The following is a 17794-nucleotide window of genomic DNA, read 5'->3' as shown; positions in this document are numbered from 1 at the left end:
AAATATGATTGAGAAAATTATTTGAGCCTCTTTGAAACTCAGTCCTCTCCAATCTAAAGTGGTATGTCATATTATTTGCTTTTGTAAGAATTAAAGAAAACAGTGCATCTCTGAACCACTGTTTTGAGTATTTGCACATGTCAGGAATACATAGATTTGATGCAGAAGCAAAATGAACTATTAGCAGGAGCTTCATGTGAGGCAGCTGGGAGGCAGATTTAGTAATTTATAAATTTTGTATTATTAATTTTGCACCTTATGCACATTTTACTATTGATGTAACAATATTTTAAAAAGAATAAGTAATAAAGCCAGTGTATTATATTTATTGATATGGAAAAGGAACTCAATAAGTGTAAAATTATTTCCACTTGTCTCAAAGTTAGGTTTATATATGTACATATATATGTATTCATGTATGAGTGTATGTCTGCAAGAGAGAGAGAGAAAGATATCTATTTTCCGTTTCTCATGACTACTCTATGAGTAGAATTTACTTAAGATGTTAACAACATAATGATTTATAATGAATTGTTCTTTGGTTTGTTTGATTTGGGTCACATCTATGGCATACTTTCACCTGTGCAAGTAATGCTGCAATTCCATCAAAAACATTTCCCTCTCCTCTCCTATCTCCCTCACCACACCTTTCTTAGGAATTGTAATCTGATACCTTAACTGATCTAAATCACATTCTTTTCTTTCACTTCATTTAGAGCTTTGGCAGAAAGTCTAAAGTATATATGAATTTTTGTTTTTAATGCCAGTTTCTCAGGAAACTTGGTGTTAATATATTTCATAAAACACTTTTTGTTCATTCCAGTAAAAGAACTATTTTCCAAAAAAAAAAAAAAACAGATTTAAAAAATCAAATTGTTAAGGAAGAATCTTGGTATAGTCAAAATAACCAGTTTGGGCCTTTTTACTCATTCTAGGTACTTAGTTTTGTCTATTAACCATTAGCATTTCCTAAAGGAGGAGGCTGCAATGCTTGGTAAGAAATGTACGCATTATACTGCCCATGTAATTGTAACTCTTCTGTACAGTATGTTCACAAATAAAATAAAATTAAATTAAAAAAAAATGTCAAACCACCCATGTGATGTTTTTTGTGGAGACTGTGAAAGATCTTGTTGGACAAGAGTATCCACATTGTGTAGCAATTCCTTGAATATATAATTCTACCATCGATTTAATAAAATTGGGCAAAGGATATCATGTTTCCTTTCACTGGCCTATTAGTATATGTAGAAAGCTCAAAAGTGTGGATAACATCCATAATGTCATATATATCAAGGCAGAATAGTATTTACTAATATGTTTGTTCCAAACAATTTGTATTCGGGTTTAGAAAATGATCACAACACTATGCACAAAAATCAACATAATAATTTGATCACTCTATAAATTACATAGAAACTACAAAGTAAGTTTGACTAGGGAGCATTTTTGTTAAATTGCTAAAATAATACAACTTATACCAAAACTCTAAATCATTTTGGATACTCACAGGCTATATCCTATTTTTGGTGGATAATTAAAGTGTTTGAGTATATTAATTTTCATATGCTTCTGTTGTTGTATTCACTGTTTAAAAAGTAATAAATGATAGTATGCCATTTTGATTCCTATTTTTTACCTCTTGTGCATTCATGCAAAAATAACAAAGATGTTATATTTTACATGAGACAATCATTCCCAATAAGAATCCCTGTTGAAAACCAGCAGAAAATCTTATCTAAGTTTTGGTGCAAAGAAACAGTTGCTGCCATACAACAAGGATAATATAAAACATGGATAAAAAGTGATCATTGCTACCACCCAATCATCTGGACCCCTCTGGCTAGAGAAAATCACTGTCTCTTGCCAAAAACAGTAATTAGGTGCAAGATAATTTTGCATGGATGGAGGCAATCAGTGTCTAAGCTGTAGCCTTCTTTTGATTAAAAAGTCCATTTTAAATTTAATTCTCTTTTTAATAATAAGTCAACAGCTCTTCTGAATAACTTTTCTTTGTCTGAATGAACTTTCTATCTGTTATGAAGAAAAAGAAAAGCAGTCTCTTCTTGCCTTTAGTTTCATTGGTATTGACTTTACCAACCTCTTATGTGAGTGAATAAAAAAATAAAATAAAATATAACAAAGCAAAGGAGTAAAAGCGACAGATTCCTTTCTATCTCCAAATTACAATTGCACTGTGAGGGTTATTTCAACTTCTTCCTGAACTATTTATATACATAATAGCAACCATAATTATGGATTGCATTCACTCTTAGAAAGCTAGCAGACCAAAAGTGATTAATCAATATTACTCTATCATTTCTGGTAATTCTGCTTGGCATAGTCAAGCTAATATTAAATTTATATCCTGAGATGAAAACATTTACCTCTGACTGCCTTTATTTTTATGTTCCTAATCAGTGGATTAAAAAAAACATTAACTCATCCAAATAATCAAAAATTAGTGTTTAGGATTACTGTAATTAATGTGGACTATTTAGAAAAATGATTTATTATTCGTTTTTTCTTTTCTTTTAATTTGTAAATATATTATTTCGCTTTGTGTTGGCAGGCAATTAAGTTAACTGGAGGAAATAATAAGCACTTTCTATTGCAAAGTCAGAAAACATAATTTTCCAAACTTCCATCTATTGAAAAGTGGTCTGATTTAGTGTAAAAGTTTTTGAATTAAATGAGCCTAGGTTTAAACCTTCACCTTGACTTGTCTAACCGCTATGCTGAGAAATACTGAATTTCTTGGGTTGTAAAATTGGGATAACATTATTTAGGTAATGCAATGTTGACATAACTATATGAAATAATTTGAAAGCTCCAGTCTAGAACCTGATTGTGTAGAATAATAGCAAAAACAGCTTCTCCTTTTTTTTTTAACCTTTCTTCTTTCGCTTTCTCTTCTTTAGCTTCTGATTTATATTACTTCTGTTGTTAAACCCTGATTGAGAGTCATTTCAAATTGGGTAAAAATGAGTCAAAATGTAGTGAAATCTTGATCCACAGTGATAATGACTTGGGTTTGCCAACATTTCCTCTTCCATGCACATTTATGTTATATATGAAGTTCTGTAGTGGACCTATGTTTGGGCTGAATAATAGCTAACCTCAAATTAAAACTCTTCTCTGACTAGACCCTTATAATTAAAATACTTAAAAATATTATCAGAGAAAATAATGGCAAGAAAAATATATTTTCTAATTTTAAAAAAATCTCATTACTTCATATTCTACAGGAATTTAGTTGGCACTAAAATATATGATATGAAAGATTTTACAGTGATATTTTAGTCTATTAAATTAGATTATTAGAGCCACAATAGTTTCACACATTTTGTAAATCTATGTATAATGACTATTGTTTATATCTTTGAATACTGAATGTTTGTCACTGTTCATAGCAGGAAAGAATGAAATTTCATGTTTTAGACACCACCAGAGAATCAGATTTTACTTGCATTCCTATGTTTGTGTTCAGTTAATAACCTGACAGCATGTGAATGAAAATGTGATATAACCCTTTCAATACAGATGTAAGATGAAATCTATATAGTTTGGGGTAATGAAATAAATGACAGCCTTCTTTTCACTCAAATCATCATACAAACTTTTTCCCCTTTTGCCTTAATTGAATTAAATAATATGTATGTGGTCTTATTTTTTCGCAACATAGACGGAGAATTATACTCTGGAACTGCAGCTGATTTCATGGGGCGGGACTTTGCCATCTTCCGCACACTTGGACACCACCACCCAATCAGGACAGAGCAGCACGATTCCAGGTGGCTCAATGGTAGGTGGTGCCTGCGAACCCAGACATACAACATTCACCACTGCATGAAGTCATCAGAGAACTCTCCATTCATAGGATGTACATATGACTTGGGATTCAGTATGCTGTAGCACTAATGGTGATGACTTCATGACTGTGGGTGTGAGAAAGTTAGGCAAAAGACAAAAAAAAAAGGAGATTACAAATTCAGGAAATACTTGTTATGTGCCAAACTCGAAGTTTCTCAGTAGTTAACTATGGAAAGAAAGAGATTTAGGCTTGAGTTACGGAAGGGAGGTAATGGGAAAAGATAAGATGACTTAACTATCCTGTGTGACACAGAACCACAACAAATCTCACAATGCAGTGTTTTCTCCTCCCAGCTCTCATTACTCCTGAGAGCATCATAGAGGGTACTGAACATTAGAAAATAACTACAATAACATCACATTGATATTGCTCTTAACATTTCAAAGGACTTTAATAATAATGTTTCACTTGATTCATTTACACATTTATCAGATATTTTTGTAGTAGTCCCTATGATAACACTTGATAATATTAATTAATAAGCAATATACAGATTTGCCTGCAATCTATTGAAATAAAGCTGCCCAGACACCATTCTCCCATCACTGAACATTTTCTTGGCCCCCTGTTATTCATTGGCATGACGATTACAGTTCACCTATGTTCTCATTAGGGTCCTTGATCATCTCACTCTGAATTTCTGCTACACTTATTTTACTGCTCCTACTTCTAGAAACTTCAAAGATTACTCAATCATTACTATTATCCATTACTTAATTATGGGGAAAAAATCACACATCTGCCTCTAGGCCTCAGTGAAACAAGAATATATATATATATATTATATGTATAGTATATATACAGTAAAAATACTGTACAGAGGGTTACAGTTATATGAATAAGGTAATGAGTACATTTCCTATCGAGCCTTATTACCTCCTCTTTTGTTTTTCCCCTACCATACCTTTCCTCCCCACCTCCCCAGCTCCTCCCTCCTCCACCCAAAGTTGTAAAGTTCATTTTCAACATAGTATTTTGTACATCTCATTGTTACAATGGGTCAACCAGTGTCCTTGTTTTAGCATTTTGTTATCTCCCTTCCCCTCCCCAAATTAGAAAAATGCATATACAAGATTCAGAGCACCTGAATCAAATACAGTGAAAACAGGGGTTATGGGGGAAGAACATACAAAAGAAACAAAAAAATCACATAGTACATTATAAATACGTTAAAAAACAATAGCAAGAAAGATAAAACCACTTGTCTCCCTATCTTGGGGTTCATTTCACTTAGCATCTTCTCATATAGTCATATGTACATAGCTTTTGACCTTTTCTTCTTGTCCTAGACATGCACTAGTTGTTGCAAATAAGGGAAACCATGGGACCTGTGTTTCTTTGGGCCTGACTTACTTCACTTAATATAATTTTCTCCAAGTCTTTCCATTTCCTAACAAATGAGGTGGTGTGATTCTTTCTGATGGAGGCATAAAATTCCATTATATACACATCATATTTTTTTGATCCATTCCCCTACTGAGGGGCATCTGGGTTGGTTCTATATCTTGGCTATGGTAAATAATGCTGTGATAAATACTGTTGTGTTGGTAGTTTTAGTGTAGCCTTGTCGTGACTTTTATATAACAGTCTTTGTTCAAGATTGACCTCAAGCTTCAAAGTGACTATTCAAACAAAGCAGACCTCAAATTCCCTAACTAGACATATCTTTCCTCTTGTAATATTTCTAACTGGTCCATTATTTTTCATTTACTATGAAGCAAGTCATGCATCTCACCTTCCTCTTCTGACCTTTCTACCTGGGTTCTTCATATGACTGAATTCATAGTTCTTTTGGTTGTTCTTATGTCTTTTTACCAGGACTTTCCCCCATGAAATCCTTACCCTCTTATCCCAAAAGATAAACCTTTACTAAAGTCATGGTTAATCAGGGTTTCATTTGTAATCTGAGTAGGAATTCTCTATGCAACATTCTTATCCTAGTTGGCCATGTTAAAATTGAGCTTTATCTCCTAGTCTGTATTCTTGACACATCTTCCAAAGGTCAGAAATGTGATTTCACAGATTTTAATCAAATTTCATGTGTAAAATATCTCCCCAAGGTTCCCCCAGGATTTTCCACTGTTACCCATTTTATTATTTGTCTTTAAATTTGTGCTGATTCTGGGTCATCTTACACTTGGCCTTTTCTGCTCACAGCAGGTACTCTACTACTTGAATCATGGCTCCATTTCCAGCATTTTGCTGGTTAATCAGAGATAAGAATCTCTCAGATTTTTCTGCCAAGACTGGCTTTGAACCTTCATCCTCAGGCCTCTCAGCCTCCTGAGTAGCTAAGATTACAAATGTAAGCCACAAGTGCTTAGTTTATATACCTCCTTTTCAAAACACTCACTTCTTGAGCTGTCCTGATATTTTTGCTCTCCAAAGAAGTTTCCTTTAAACTTGATATCAGTTCCATATTGCTACTTTAAAGGTAGATTATGCTTTGAATTGGGCACAAACACTGTGGTATCCAAAGGATTTTGAACAGGCTGACAAATCCCATCCCTTATTTGGTAAAAGAGGTGCAGTGATACTTGAGTGACCACTGAGAATTTGGAAGTCTCACTAATGAAAGAAAAAATGCATAGTCAAAAAGAAGGACATGTGTAAAACTTCAAAAGACCTAGAAGACAATTATGGAAAGTCTACTGTCAAGCATTAAACTTGGAATGTTTGCAGTGGCAAAAACAATAGCAAAAGCCCAATTTTTGCATTGCTAGCTAGTCTGCTCTCAATCGAAAATTATTTATGTAGGAGGGAAAATGTATGCTTTATATTCAAAGAGGAGGTGACTTTGATCTATGAAGAACTCTAAGGGGGTATAGAGGCTTTCACTGTCCTTGAGAAACAAAATCTCATTAGAAGATGAAATGGCACAAAGGAGAATCCATTTCATTTTTATGACCCTGGAGGAAAAAGCCATCAAGAGAAAGCTGCTTTTGTGCTGCACACACACACACACACACACACACACACACACACACACACACACACACACACACACACACACACACACACACACACACACACACACACACATGCTGACAGCTGAGTCTGAAGAATTTACACTGTGGGAAAACAGTCATTGTCCACAACTCTGTACTTCATCTCTGAAAATGGGCAGTTCATTTGAGAATTCAGTTATCAGTCTCTCAGCACCAAATGTGAGAACTGATTTTTACCAAATTAGCACAAAGGTCCCATCTGACAGGGTACAGAAACCAGACAAATGCATGACAGAGGATGCAGACATGTTTGAGATATAACCAAGGGACCGTGAATCTCAAGCCTGGAAAAATCAGATACTATTTCAGAATCAAATTGGAAACATAATGTTTACATGCTCATGCATAAAATAAATGAGTTTGGAGGCATCTGCATAGACTACACAATCATTTGTGTTGTCTAAAGTAATACATTGTTTTATAAAATTGTTATTCAGGGTCTTTGAGCTACTAAATTAATTTTGGAATTTGCCTTAAGTTACTTTTTTCAAAAAGCTACATGTCTTTTGGGAGAATCAGTCCAATTTATGTGGCTCAAGTAAATTTATAATTTATTTTAAATAAGTTCTTTTTGGTTCCTTCTAAAGAGAGCAAAGAAAAAAACCTTCATATACAATTAGATCTTAAAATACCTTGATTTTTTAAATTATAAAATTTCATTATTTTGTAATTTATATTACTTTTTTATAATAGTGTCAAATAATAATCTCAGTTTTAGTGGGAATAAATAAGACTGGATAACCTTTTAGCAACTTAAACTAATTCTAATTTGTTGTATTATTTATAAATTTGTATATAACAATTAAAAATATGTTGATCATTTCTTAAACCAGAGGTTAGTTTAGCTTTAGATTTTAAAACTATACCAGTATTTGTTTGACACCATGTGTTAGAATTTGCTGCTTTTATTTTTCTTGTGGTATATATATTCTCATCATATATAGATTTATACATATGTATATGTCTTTAAATTTCAATTCAATTGTTAATTTATACTTAATTTGAAAATTAAGGTTTTATTTTCCTCTGTGACTTTTTGTTTATTTGCAGTTAGAAAATAAATAGTCATGCTACTGTACAGTACTCATTTCTCCATATTTATATCTATATTTATAGAAGTACTGATGTCTAGTCCCTGGGTGCTTGGTATTCATTGGAGCAGATTCATGAGCAGCCCACATTTATTTTTCTGTTTGAGGAAAAAACATTTTCTCATATTGTTTGACTCTTAGATTAAAGCTATATAATTTGAAAGACCACAGTCTTTAAAATGAGATAGTTCACCTTAATTTTGGTCCTTGTATGTGAGGAAAAGATAAGTTAATTACCACTTATAGTTACTATGGAAAAAAGAATACAACCACTTATTAATGTATAAAAAGCTCTGACGAGGAGTTTGGCCTTAGCAAGTCCTTGAAATGTTCACTCCTGGGTCCTTTATCCCATATCTATTAGGTGGAGCATACTTAGGAAGCTTTGTCAGGCTCATTCTGTGAATGATTATATTTGAGTCAGGGTGAAAGGGCAGCCAGAGTTGGGCTTAATATACAAAACCACATGAGCCTTGAGAGAGTCAGGGCCTGGTGAACACAAACAGACCTAATTACAATGCCCAGAGTGTGAGGCCTTCCCACTCATTTCAGGAAGACCTGTTTTCTTTTAGTGGAATTTCCTAAAAGGATCATGCCTGTGAATAAACCCACCTACTTGTGTGTGTGTGTGTGTGTGTGTGTGTGTGTGTGTGTGTGTGTGGTTTGTATTTATTTTTCCTGTAATTGAAATGGTATGTAAGTCATCATTCCACTTCCTCTCCTTTGGAACATTCATGCCATGATGATCTACCCTTCTTTCCATCAGCATAATTTCCTCTGTGGTCATGTTCTAGGGTATTTCATGTTCTCTTAAGATTCAAGTTACTCCACAGGATGCATTTTAAGAAAAATAAAACCAAGGAACATGACTGAAAATAAATTATGAATGAGCACGTTCCTATGACAAGGCACTTGCTTGGGTCTTGTAATAAGCTGTTTTCATTCTTTTGTGTTTGGAGGCAGAAACTATGTCAGAGTATCCAGTGGCATTTTCCTTTGGAAAGTAAAATGAGTTATTTGTTGTGCCTAATGTCAGACTTCTTAATGATGTCATTTTGAGTTATTTCTGTGCCTCAAGTAAATTAATAATATTTTGCTGACTTTTGGAGAAAAGCCTTCTATAAGCCAAACCTTATGTTTTTTTGTGTAGATGAATGGAACAGAAGTCAAGTATATATTTAGTTAAATAAGAATGACAAAGGTCCTTTTGTTTTTTGAAGTCTATAAATGAAGTAACAATGATGGAGGTTGTTGTTATTGTTTTTAATTTGTGTGCATTAAGTGGATTTCCCCTGGAATCTTTATTTGGCAATTCAGTGGATGGACTCACCCATAAAAATGACAGTTCTGTAGCTTATTTTTCTCAAAATTGCTTTAAAACTTGCAAATGTAGTATTCATTTTTAGCATTTTCACAAAGAATTTAGAAATCCAAGAGGTAAATAAACAACAAAAACAGAAAACTATAAAGTTAACAAATGTAATACTTTCATTTCAATATTTATTTCTTTATCTTAATAGTCATCCTTTGTTTTCTTACAAATTTATGACTCAGAAAATTTTTTTCATCCAATAAAGAATGCATACCTGAAAATAATATAAGCTTCTTAATAAATAAGTATATACCATAAAGTCATTCTGGTCTCTAAAATGGTGATAAAATTTAAAAAGCCATTAAATATACTACGTTTTATAAAACTCTATAAAAGTTACTCAGATATACTTTGACTACATTCTACAATCTTTTTAGGACCTGCTTTCTATGTCTCATCCATCCTAAGACATATTATTACTTTTGTTTGAAATTAAATTACACAGATAAGGAAAGAAAATTCGTCTTTGGAATAAACATTAGCTCATGAGTGCCCATAGTGTTGCAAGGTGACTTATTTTCTTGTCAGACTTCTGCAAAATGTTCTGAATAATATTTTTATGATACTTTATTTTAATAGTTTTGGAATGATTCGAATAAAACAAAAAATAGAGTTCTCAAATGAAGCATATTAGTCTTGAGTTTTGAATTGCTTATTTAAGAATGAAGTGAGTGGAAAGAGTAGAAAGTTAACATAAACAGAATTGGATTTATTTCAGGCAAAGTTGCTTTTAAAATATATTATAAAAAGGAGGAGATAGTTGGGAAATTCTGTAGAATGAGATCCTCTTGTCCCCTTGTTTTAGGCATTCTTTTCTCTCTTGTCTCACTGTCAGTTTAATGAATTCAGAGCCTGTCTATACCAATTTCCTCTTCCAAAGTCAGAGCATTCAGAGCCTGGTGGGCCTCAATAGGGATTTACTGCTGACTGGGTAATCTGGGTTCCTATGTGCAATGACATCAAGAAAAAGATTTACCAGAGAAGTGGATACCATGACAATGTGTGTAACCATGGCGTGACCAGCCTCCCCGACATGGCTCTCAAAAGCTTTCCCCCTGCGAAAACAGAAGCCTGTTTGCAAATTAATTAGTTTCTGGCGGCAGCCTGATTGTTGACCCAGAGTTTGTAGAGTGGAAAAACAATCAGATTAGTGTGCCGGGGTAAAGGACCAGTGTGCACTTGCATGTGGCTTGCTCAACTATTGAATCTATGAATGGAGTGAAACAAATTCTATTCTGAGAATTCTAGGCAGAGGTTAAGTATGATGAGCCTGGATATCCCCAACAGCAGGGGCTGAGGAATTAAAGGATTTTAGCCAGATAAAGCTGAATGACTGGAAGCAATGTCATTGAATTTTAATAGCATGGATAATTTTGACTGAAAATGAAAAAAAAAAACACTTGTTAGTTTCTAATCATGATGTCTGTCAGGAATAATTTTGCAATATTATTAAATATTTTATGTAGACTTAAAAATACTTTCAGAAAGGAAGATTTCAGATAGTCTCAATAAAACAGATATTTATTATAATCTTTCAAAAGTGATATCATATTTAAATGAAAGTGATACAGTGCCCATGTTGAAAAAGTATTTTTTATATATTTACTCCAGTATTAGATGCATGGAAATTTTAACGTGAATAATTAATCCGAAGTCAAAGAGAGTTATTGACTACATATGTGTGTATATATATATATATATATATATATATATATATACTCTCTATACAAGTATATATGTATACACACATTCATATATACACATATGAATAGCTAGCTAGATAGGTAGATAGGTAGATAGATTCTGCAACTTATTTTAACACACTTTCAGTCCAGGGAGGATTATGCCTAAACATGCTATTTTCATGCATTTGATAAAAATTCTAGATGTGATATTTGATAATTGTAATTAAAATAGGTAATCATCAAAAAGTCACTGATGATATATTATTCAGTAAAACTGCCTTACAGTTGAAACTACTCACAGTTTTTGCTCACACTGATAGCTATTATAGTATTTCCCATTTAAATATTGCCTTTTCTTCTCAATTTAAAAGAAAATCGAATCCAGATTTCCTTGCCTGTCAAGTCCTTCATCACCTCATCCTAAGAGGCTTCTCTTCTATTAAACACTGTCCTAATCAATTCAAATAGAGTTAATGGTTTTTTATTTACCTTTAAATGTACTATTCACAGAATAAGTTTTCAATATTTTTACCTTTGATTCCCAAGAGCACATGGATGCATGTTGGTATTTATCACAGGGCCTAATACCCTGTTCCCTACTCTGCTAAACTTACTTGTAGGCTCAGGAACTGGGCTGATAAGGTCAAGTCTTTCCCTGACTCCTTTTGTGACTTTTGGGAATAATTTATTTTGTCATGTAGTTATATCATATAGTCATGCTTTAGAAAAAAATAAGCATTACAACTATCTCCTACTACTTTCTAGGATGAATAATGCCTTCTCTATCAGGCAATTAGAATAGTGTATAATGATAAAGACATACAAAAAGTACTTGTATTGTAGCTGCTGTGATTACTTTTATACTCTTAGAGACTCAGTACCTAACATGTATTTGGTAAATTAACATAAGCCAGGTGCAAGTTAATGTCCCACTGACTTTGCTAAATTTCAATCTGTTTTTGTTTAACTGATAACTATTGATACCTGAGGTACTTTATTGAGTTAGAAAGATATGTGATATTTAGCGTTAATATCAAAATAATAGAAAATTTTTCTTTTCCATTATGTTTAACAAGATTTCAAGAAGTCATGCTTTCATGTTTATTTAGCTCTAGAGAGTTAAGTTTCATTCCAGTAATATCACTTAAATATCACTTAAACTATTTTAGTACTCTTTTAAATAATGGCTAAGAAGGATACATGGATGTATGCATGCATGTATGATTAGCAAAATTGCTACTCCTGTTATAAAAGTTTGTTTCTCAACTTTTTCACAAGCTGTAACTATAATCTTCAGGATAGTGGTTTAATTCTGGGGTTCCTTTGCCCTGTGCAGGCACTAGTTGCGCCTGCAGACAGATGAAAGTCGCTTTTGGTGCTCAAGTCCCTCTGCCTATTTTTAACATATAAAGTAATTCATGAACCACATATGTAAAATTTACCACTATTGCCCTATACAAATGAACAAACAAAAAATTGAGTTGATATTAGCTGGTTTCGTATTCATTTGTAAGACATTCATATTGGAATAATAGAAATATACACACTTATCCAAATTACTCAGAATGTAGCAAACTGCCCTTTCTCACTACCTGAGCAGCCACTTATCTCTAGAAAAGCACAGAAAGCAGATTAAGGAAAACAAAAACAGAAGAAGTGACTGTGATCTATGCTCTTTCTTTGGGCTGAATCTCTACTTCAATGATTTCTTTCCTAACAATAATTATTATGAGGAAAATACATCTTTATCTTTTCATCTATAAAATAGAAACATTTTTTCTGATATTAGCTGCATACTTATTTCTAAGTTACACTTGACAAAAGACATTAGAAATATCCTAGATTTTATATATCAGCCAAAATCCATTTATAAAATAAGATTCAAGGCTGTAGTATTTAAATTGTTTTCCCAGTAGTATTAGGAAGAAAGATTTAAGCATGTCTAGAGATCCTGAAAGGAAAATGCTGCAAGTAGAAGTGTTCCAGTAACCTTGTGATATCAATAAAACAAAACAAGATGAATTCAAAAACCTCTTCACTCTTACTCCTATCTCTCAGCAATGCCCTGATGCCTTGTGACGCTTTTGTAGCATTCTTATAGTTCCCATATTAAATTACATATCACTGTGTAGTGGATACATACTGATTTACAAGGGAAAACATAGTTTGGGAAATTGTTAGTAAGTTCCATGGATCCAATGTTCTTAATTAGAAGCAAAGTTTTCATTATTGCTCTTGAAGATTCAATAAATTAAAACTATTTTTTAATTAGTGTAGACTGATAGCATAAGGAACCCATCAAAAACATATTCATTCAATATACTTATAATTTGTCTAAATTCTTGTAAATCCAAATACTCTATTTTCCTCATTTAGTTAACAATTTAAAAATATTCCAGGACTTCAGTATCAAAGAAAATGTTCTCATTGTATATCTATAAAATTTGATCTAGATTGTGTATAGGAAATTGGTGACAGCAGATTTTGTTTACCATTGGAATTCACACAACCTTTTCAACTCACTAAACAGGATTTAAATCACAGAGTTGTGTTCTGAGCTTATACATTGTAATATGACCCAGCTAAAGATTAGTGACCTCTTATATCATAGATCCTAAAAGTTAAATGAAGACAGGCTTATATCAGATATTTCTTTGTCTTTTAACTACTTATACTCATAGAGCCACTGTTTCTTTATAAGCTAGGTTCTCTGAACATAGTTAAGAATGAATGCGTAAATTGGGCTTATATTCTGAAGTAGAAAAGAAGAATCTTGTAAGTCAAGACAAGTTCTGAAGACTGAATACAAAACATAAAATGCATTGATAATCACAAACTCTTACTTGCTTTTGGATAAAATAAAGAGAAAGACTACCAATTCATATTCCAGAAGATTTAGAGGGAACATGTTGAATCAACAAGACAACAGATCACTTAATCAGTAATTTGATTAATTGCTTTTGATTTGATAAATGTATTTGTATACTTACTGTAATCACATCAAGTATTTTAACTGGAGAACAATTATTGGGGTAGTGACACTGTGGCATCTTCAGAAGTCTGATTATCTTCTCTATTGTGTTATTTCTGTTCATATTCTTTATTAAGAAAAATAAATCACATTCTTGATACATCTGATCAGACATTCAGGTAACAAATACAGAGTTACACTGTAATTCTCTTTGAATAGGTGAGTAGTGACACTGCAGAGAAAGTACCAATGGAAAAAGCAGCCATATCATGAAATTGTGCAAAATCTCTACCAAAATTATCATTCTTTTCCCCAAAATTATCATTCTTTGCATTAATTTTGTCATCTTTACTTTATATAAATATTCTGCAACTCTCTTTATCAGTGTTGATATGATACATTTTAAAGATTTTTTCTATAGTGTCAGCGCTATCAAAAATTAATTGGAACACATATTAATTCCTAAAATTTCTCAAATTGTCATCTTATATTGGGGCCATATGGTTGGGAGTATAAGCAGTGAAAAATATAATGAAATACGATATGACAGAGGTAAGAATGCTACATTATTAATGGCAGTTAAGTGTAGTTACTTTTTAGCAGGGATTAACCTATTTCTACTACTGTTTATCAGCTTAAAATCATTTTAAAGAATATTTTTGGCATCAGAAATTATTCAACACTATTCAATACAATTTATATTTATCTGTATATTACTTAAGTTTATCAATTGCCTGGAAGTCTACATATAGTTGGACAAAAGACAGTATCCCTATATCTCTGAGATTACTTACATATATTTCCAAGATATCATTATATCTAAAACACACATCTTAACTCAGAAAGTAAGGAAGAAGATGCTATTCATTTTCTCTTGAATGAAACATTTAATTCAGTTGATTTTTTTTTCAGAATTTCAGAATAATAGAACCAAAACTGAGGCTCTCCCTGAAAAATGATTGTAATTCTCTGCAACTTGTAAGGGATACTTATTTGTCCAAATATGTGCAATCTTCTCTTAGAGAATATATGTAGAAGAGACTTCAAAAAACAAGAAATTAGAACTCTGGTCTTAACCTTTCATACTGCAGTCCTGTGATCAGGAGGCTGAAGCAGGAGGAGTATTAATCTAGGCCTGCCTGGGCTCTATAGTGAGTTACAGAACTCATTAAGCTTCAAAAACAATGTCACGTACTAATAAGTGTATAGATTTCCATTTTTTTCATTAAAAACAAATAACATAGTAAGCCTCCAAATTTCTGGACTTTATTACTTACACTGGTACATTGAACTTTTTGTATTTTAACTGCTTTTTTTTAAATTAAATTTAATTTAATTTGTGAACATACTGTACAGAGGAGTTACAATTACGTGGGCAGGATAATGCGTACATTTCTTACCAAGCATTGCAGCCTCCTCCTTTGTTTACCCTTCACATCCCTTCCCAGCCTCCCCCCTCCCCCCAATCCCAATCCTTCTCCTTCCCCCCCCCCCCACCGACGTTGTAAAGCTAGTTTTGGACATGACAACTTGTACTTCTCATTGTTGCAACAGGTCCACCTGTATCCTTAAACAACTGATTTTTCCCCATCTCCTCCACAAGTTATACTGACATCAAATATAGTGAAAGCAGGGGTTATACTGTGGGGGAGGGATATACAAAGCAACAAAGAGATAATCTTATAAATGCGTTAGAAACACATGCATGAAAGAAAAAAACATTAAAATACACATCTAAGGGTTCATTTTCCTGACATCACATTATCTGACCTTTTCCGCTTGACTCATACATATACTAGATATTACAAATAAGGGAAACCATGGGACCTATGTTTCTTTGGGCCTGGCTTACTTCACTTAATATAATTTTTTCCAAACTGCTTTTTAATTTACATAGAATTTGTAAATTTTTCTGAATCAATGAAATCTTGAGGAATATAATTGTAAAAGATATAGAAATTTCCCTCAATATATTCAAGTAATGAATATATATTTCTTTTCTTACCATTCCAAAATTCTAAACAATAGGTAGTTATAGAAAACTCATAGATTAGTGCTCATAAGTTGTGGTTCCAGTTTTTTTCCCAATATTTATTTCACGGAAAGATATGGAAATGGATGCACTAGAAAGTAAGTTGTTCTTAAATTTTTAATTTTAGTGATGCAATAAAATTATAAAATGTATTTGAAATGGTTTTCTTATAGCTAGAAACATTAGACATGATTTCTTTACATATATAAATATGCATATATATCTTTATTGTAATGGTGATGAAGAGGAGTTGTTACATAAGTAAGGAAATGAGTACATTTTTTTGAAACACTATTACCTCTCCTTCATTTTCATGATCAAATTAACTGATTTTAAATAAATAAAATAACAAAAATAGAAAACAAATTCTCTATGAGTATGCTATTATTGTCAAAGAGCTTTATACAGAATCTCTTCAACTTTCCCAAATCCTGTGGAATAAAAAACTACAAGTAATAGAATGGGAGCAACCTATAAGAGATTAGTACTAGCAATTTATGGACTAAGGACTAAGACCAAATCCAAGTTACTGAACTTACTTTTAACTTTTCTCTTTATTATCTGCAAGTAGTTGTACAACAAAGTTGCTATTGAACAGCAGTTTATGAATACAATATAATTTAATCGATATAACGCCTTTCAACATTCTCACCCATTCCTCCCCTACCCACTCCTTTCTTCACTCTTCTTTATTTTGAAGGATATACAGGAGTTTCCTGACTGAATTCTTCCCCGTTCTCTTCATTTGTCCACCACTTTTCCCTTGACCCCAACCCATCCCTTTCAACTACCCATTTCCTGATGTTATTTCTATTCTGTTGAATTGTTATTTTGCTTTTCTGCACTATTTGGGTTCTCCCTTGAATCTACCATATTTCAGTTAGTACATTTGTATTGTATTGACTTGCAGTTTATAAGGTAAATCTAGCTTTCACATAAAAGGGAAACATGCTTCCTTTGTTTCTCTGAATCTGACTTGCTTTACTTAACAATATTTTTTCCAGCTCTTCCCATTCCTTTACAAGTGTTACAATATTCATTCTAATGGATGAGCATTGTGTATATATATGCAGCCGTTTTTCTTGATCCATTTGCTTATTGAGGGGTACCTGTACCATATTTTGTTTTGTTTTTGTTTTTTTTATTGTGAAAAAACCATACAGAGGGATACAATTACATGGGCAAGGTAATGAGTACATTTCTTTTTTTTTCAAATTTTTTATTGTAATTAAGTGGTTACATAATTTCCCAAATTTCACAGTATTGTGGGATAGTGATGCTCCATTAAAGTCACAAACACATTCTAACTTTCATGGAGCAAATTGTCTATCACGGTCTAGAACATTTATGAGTTCTATGAGCTTTGCAATACAGTTATTTATTCCACATTAGGTGGTATGTACATTTCTCTTGTTTTGCATAGCATCAGCTGTTCCCTCTTTCTCACTTGTTCCCTCCCTCCCATCATTGCCATTAAGTTGCTTAGCTCATTTTGGTCAATGTCCAGTGCAGCATATGGGTCCCGCTGTTATATGTTTTTCCCTGATTCCCTCTAGTTCTGTGTCATCTTCCTGGTTCCGCTCCGGTGTCCACATATATACCATACGTGTGATCAACAGCATGGGGTTATTTAGTAGTGATTCAACCAGATGAGTGGAAGTCCTTTGTTTCTTAAGTCCTGTTAATTTTGTCACATCACCTGACATTTTGGATTTAACATCCACTTATCAGGGAGACAATGTACCGTTTGTCTCTTTGCTC

General features: G+C 32.8%; 1 protein-coding gene across 3 annotated transcripts in view; it reads left to right on the top strand.

Annotated features, from left to right (window-relative positions):
• Positions 1-17794, top strand: part of Sema3a (semaphorin 3A) — a 318416-nt gene that overhangs the window by 223521 nt on the left and 77101 nt on the right. For all 3 annotated transcript variants that reach the window (XM_069996371.1, XM_069996370.1, XM_069996372.1), the window contains one exon: positions 3686-3805. In XM_069996371.1, the coding sequence (XP_069852472.1) occupies positions 3686-3805 (120 nt within the window). The remainder of the gene's footprint in view (positions 1-3685; positions 3806-17794) is intronic.

This window comes from Dipodomys merriami, unplaced genomic scaffold, assembly GCF_024711535.1.
Source record: "Dipodomys merriami isolate MVZ:Mamm:240054 unplaced genomic scaffold, mDipMer1.0.p SCAF_5, whole genome shotgun sequence".
Lineage (NCBI taxonomy): Eukaryota > Metazoa > Chordata > Mammalia > Rodentia > Heteromyidae > Dipodomys > Dipodomys merriami.
Note: the sequence above shows the minus strand (reverse complement) of the source record. Positions and strands in the feature narration are given on the sequence as shown.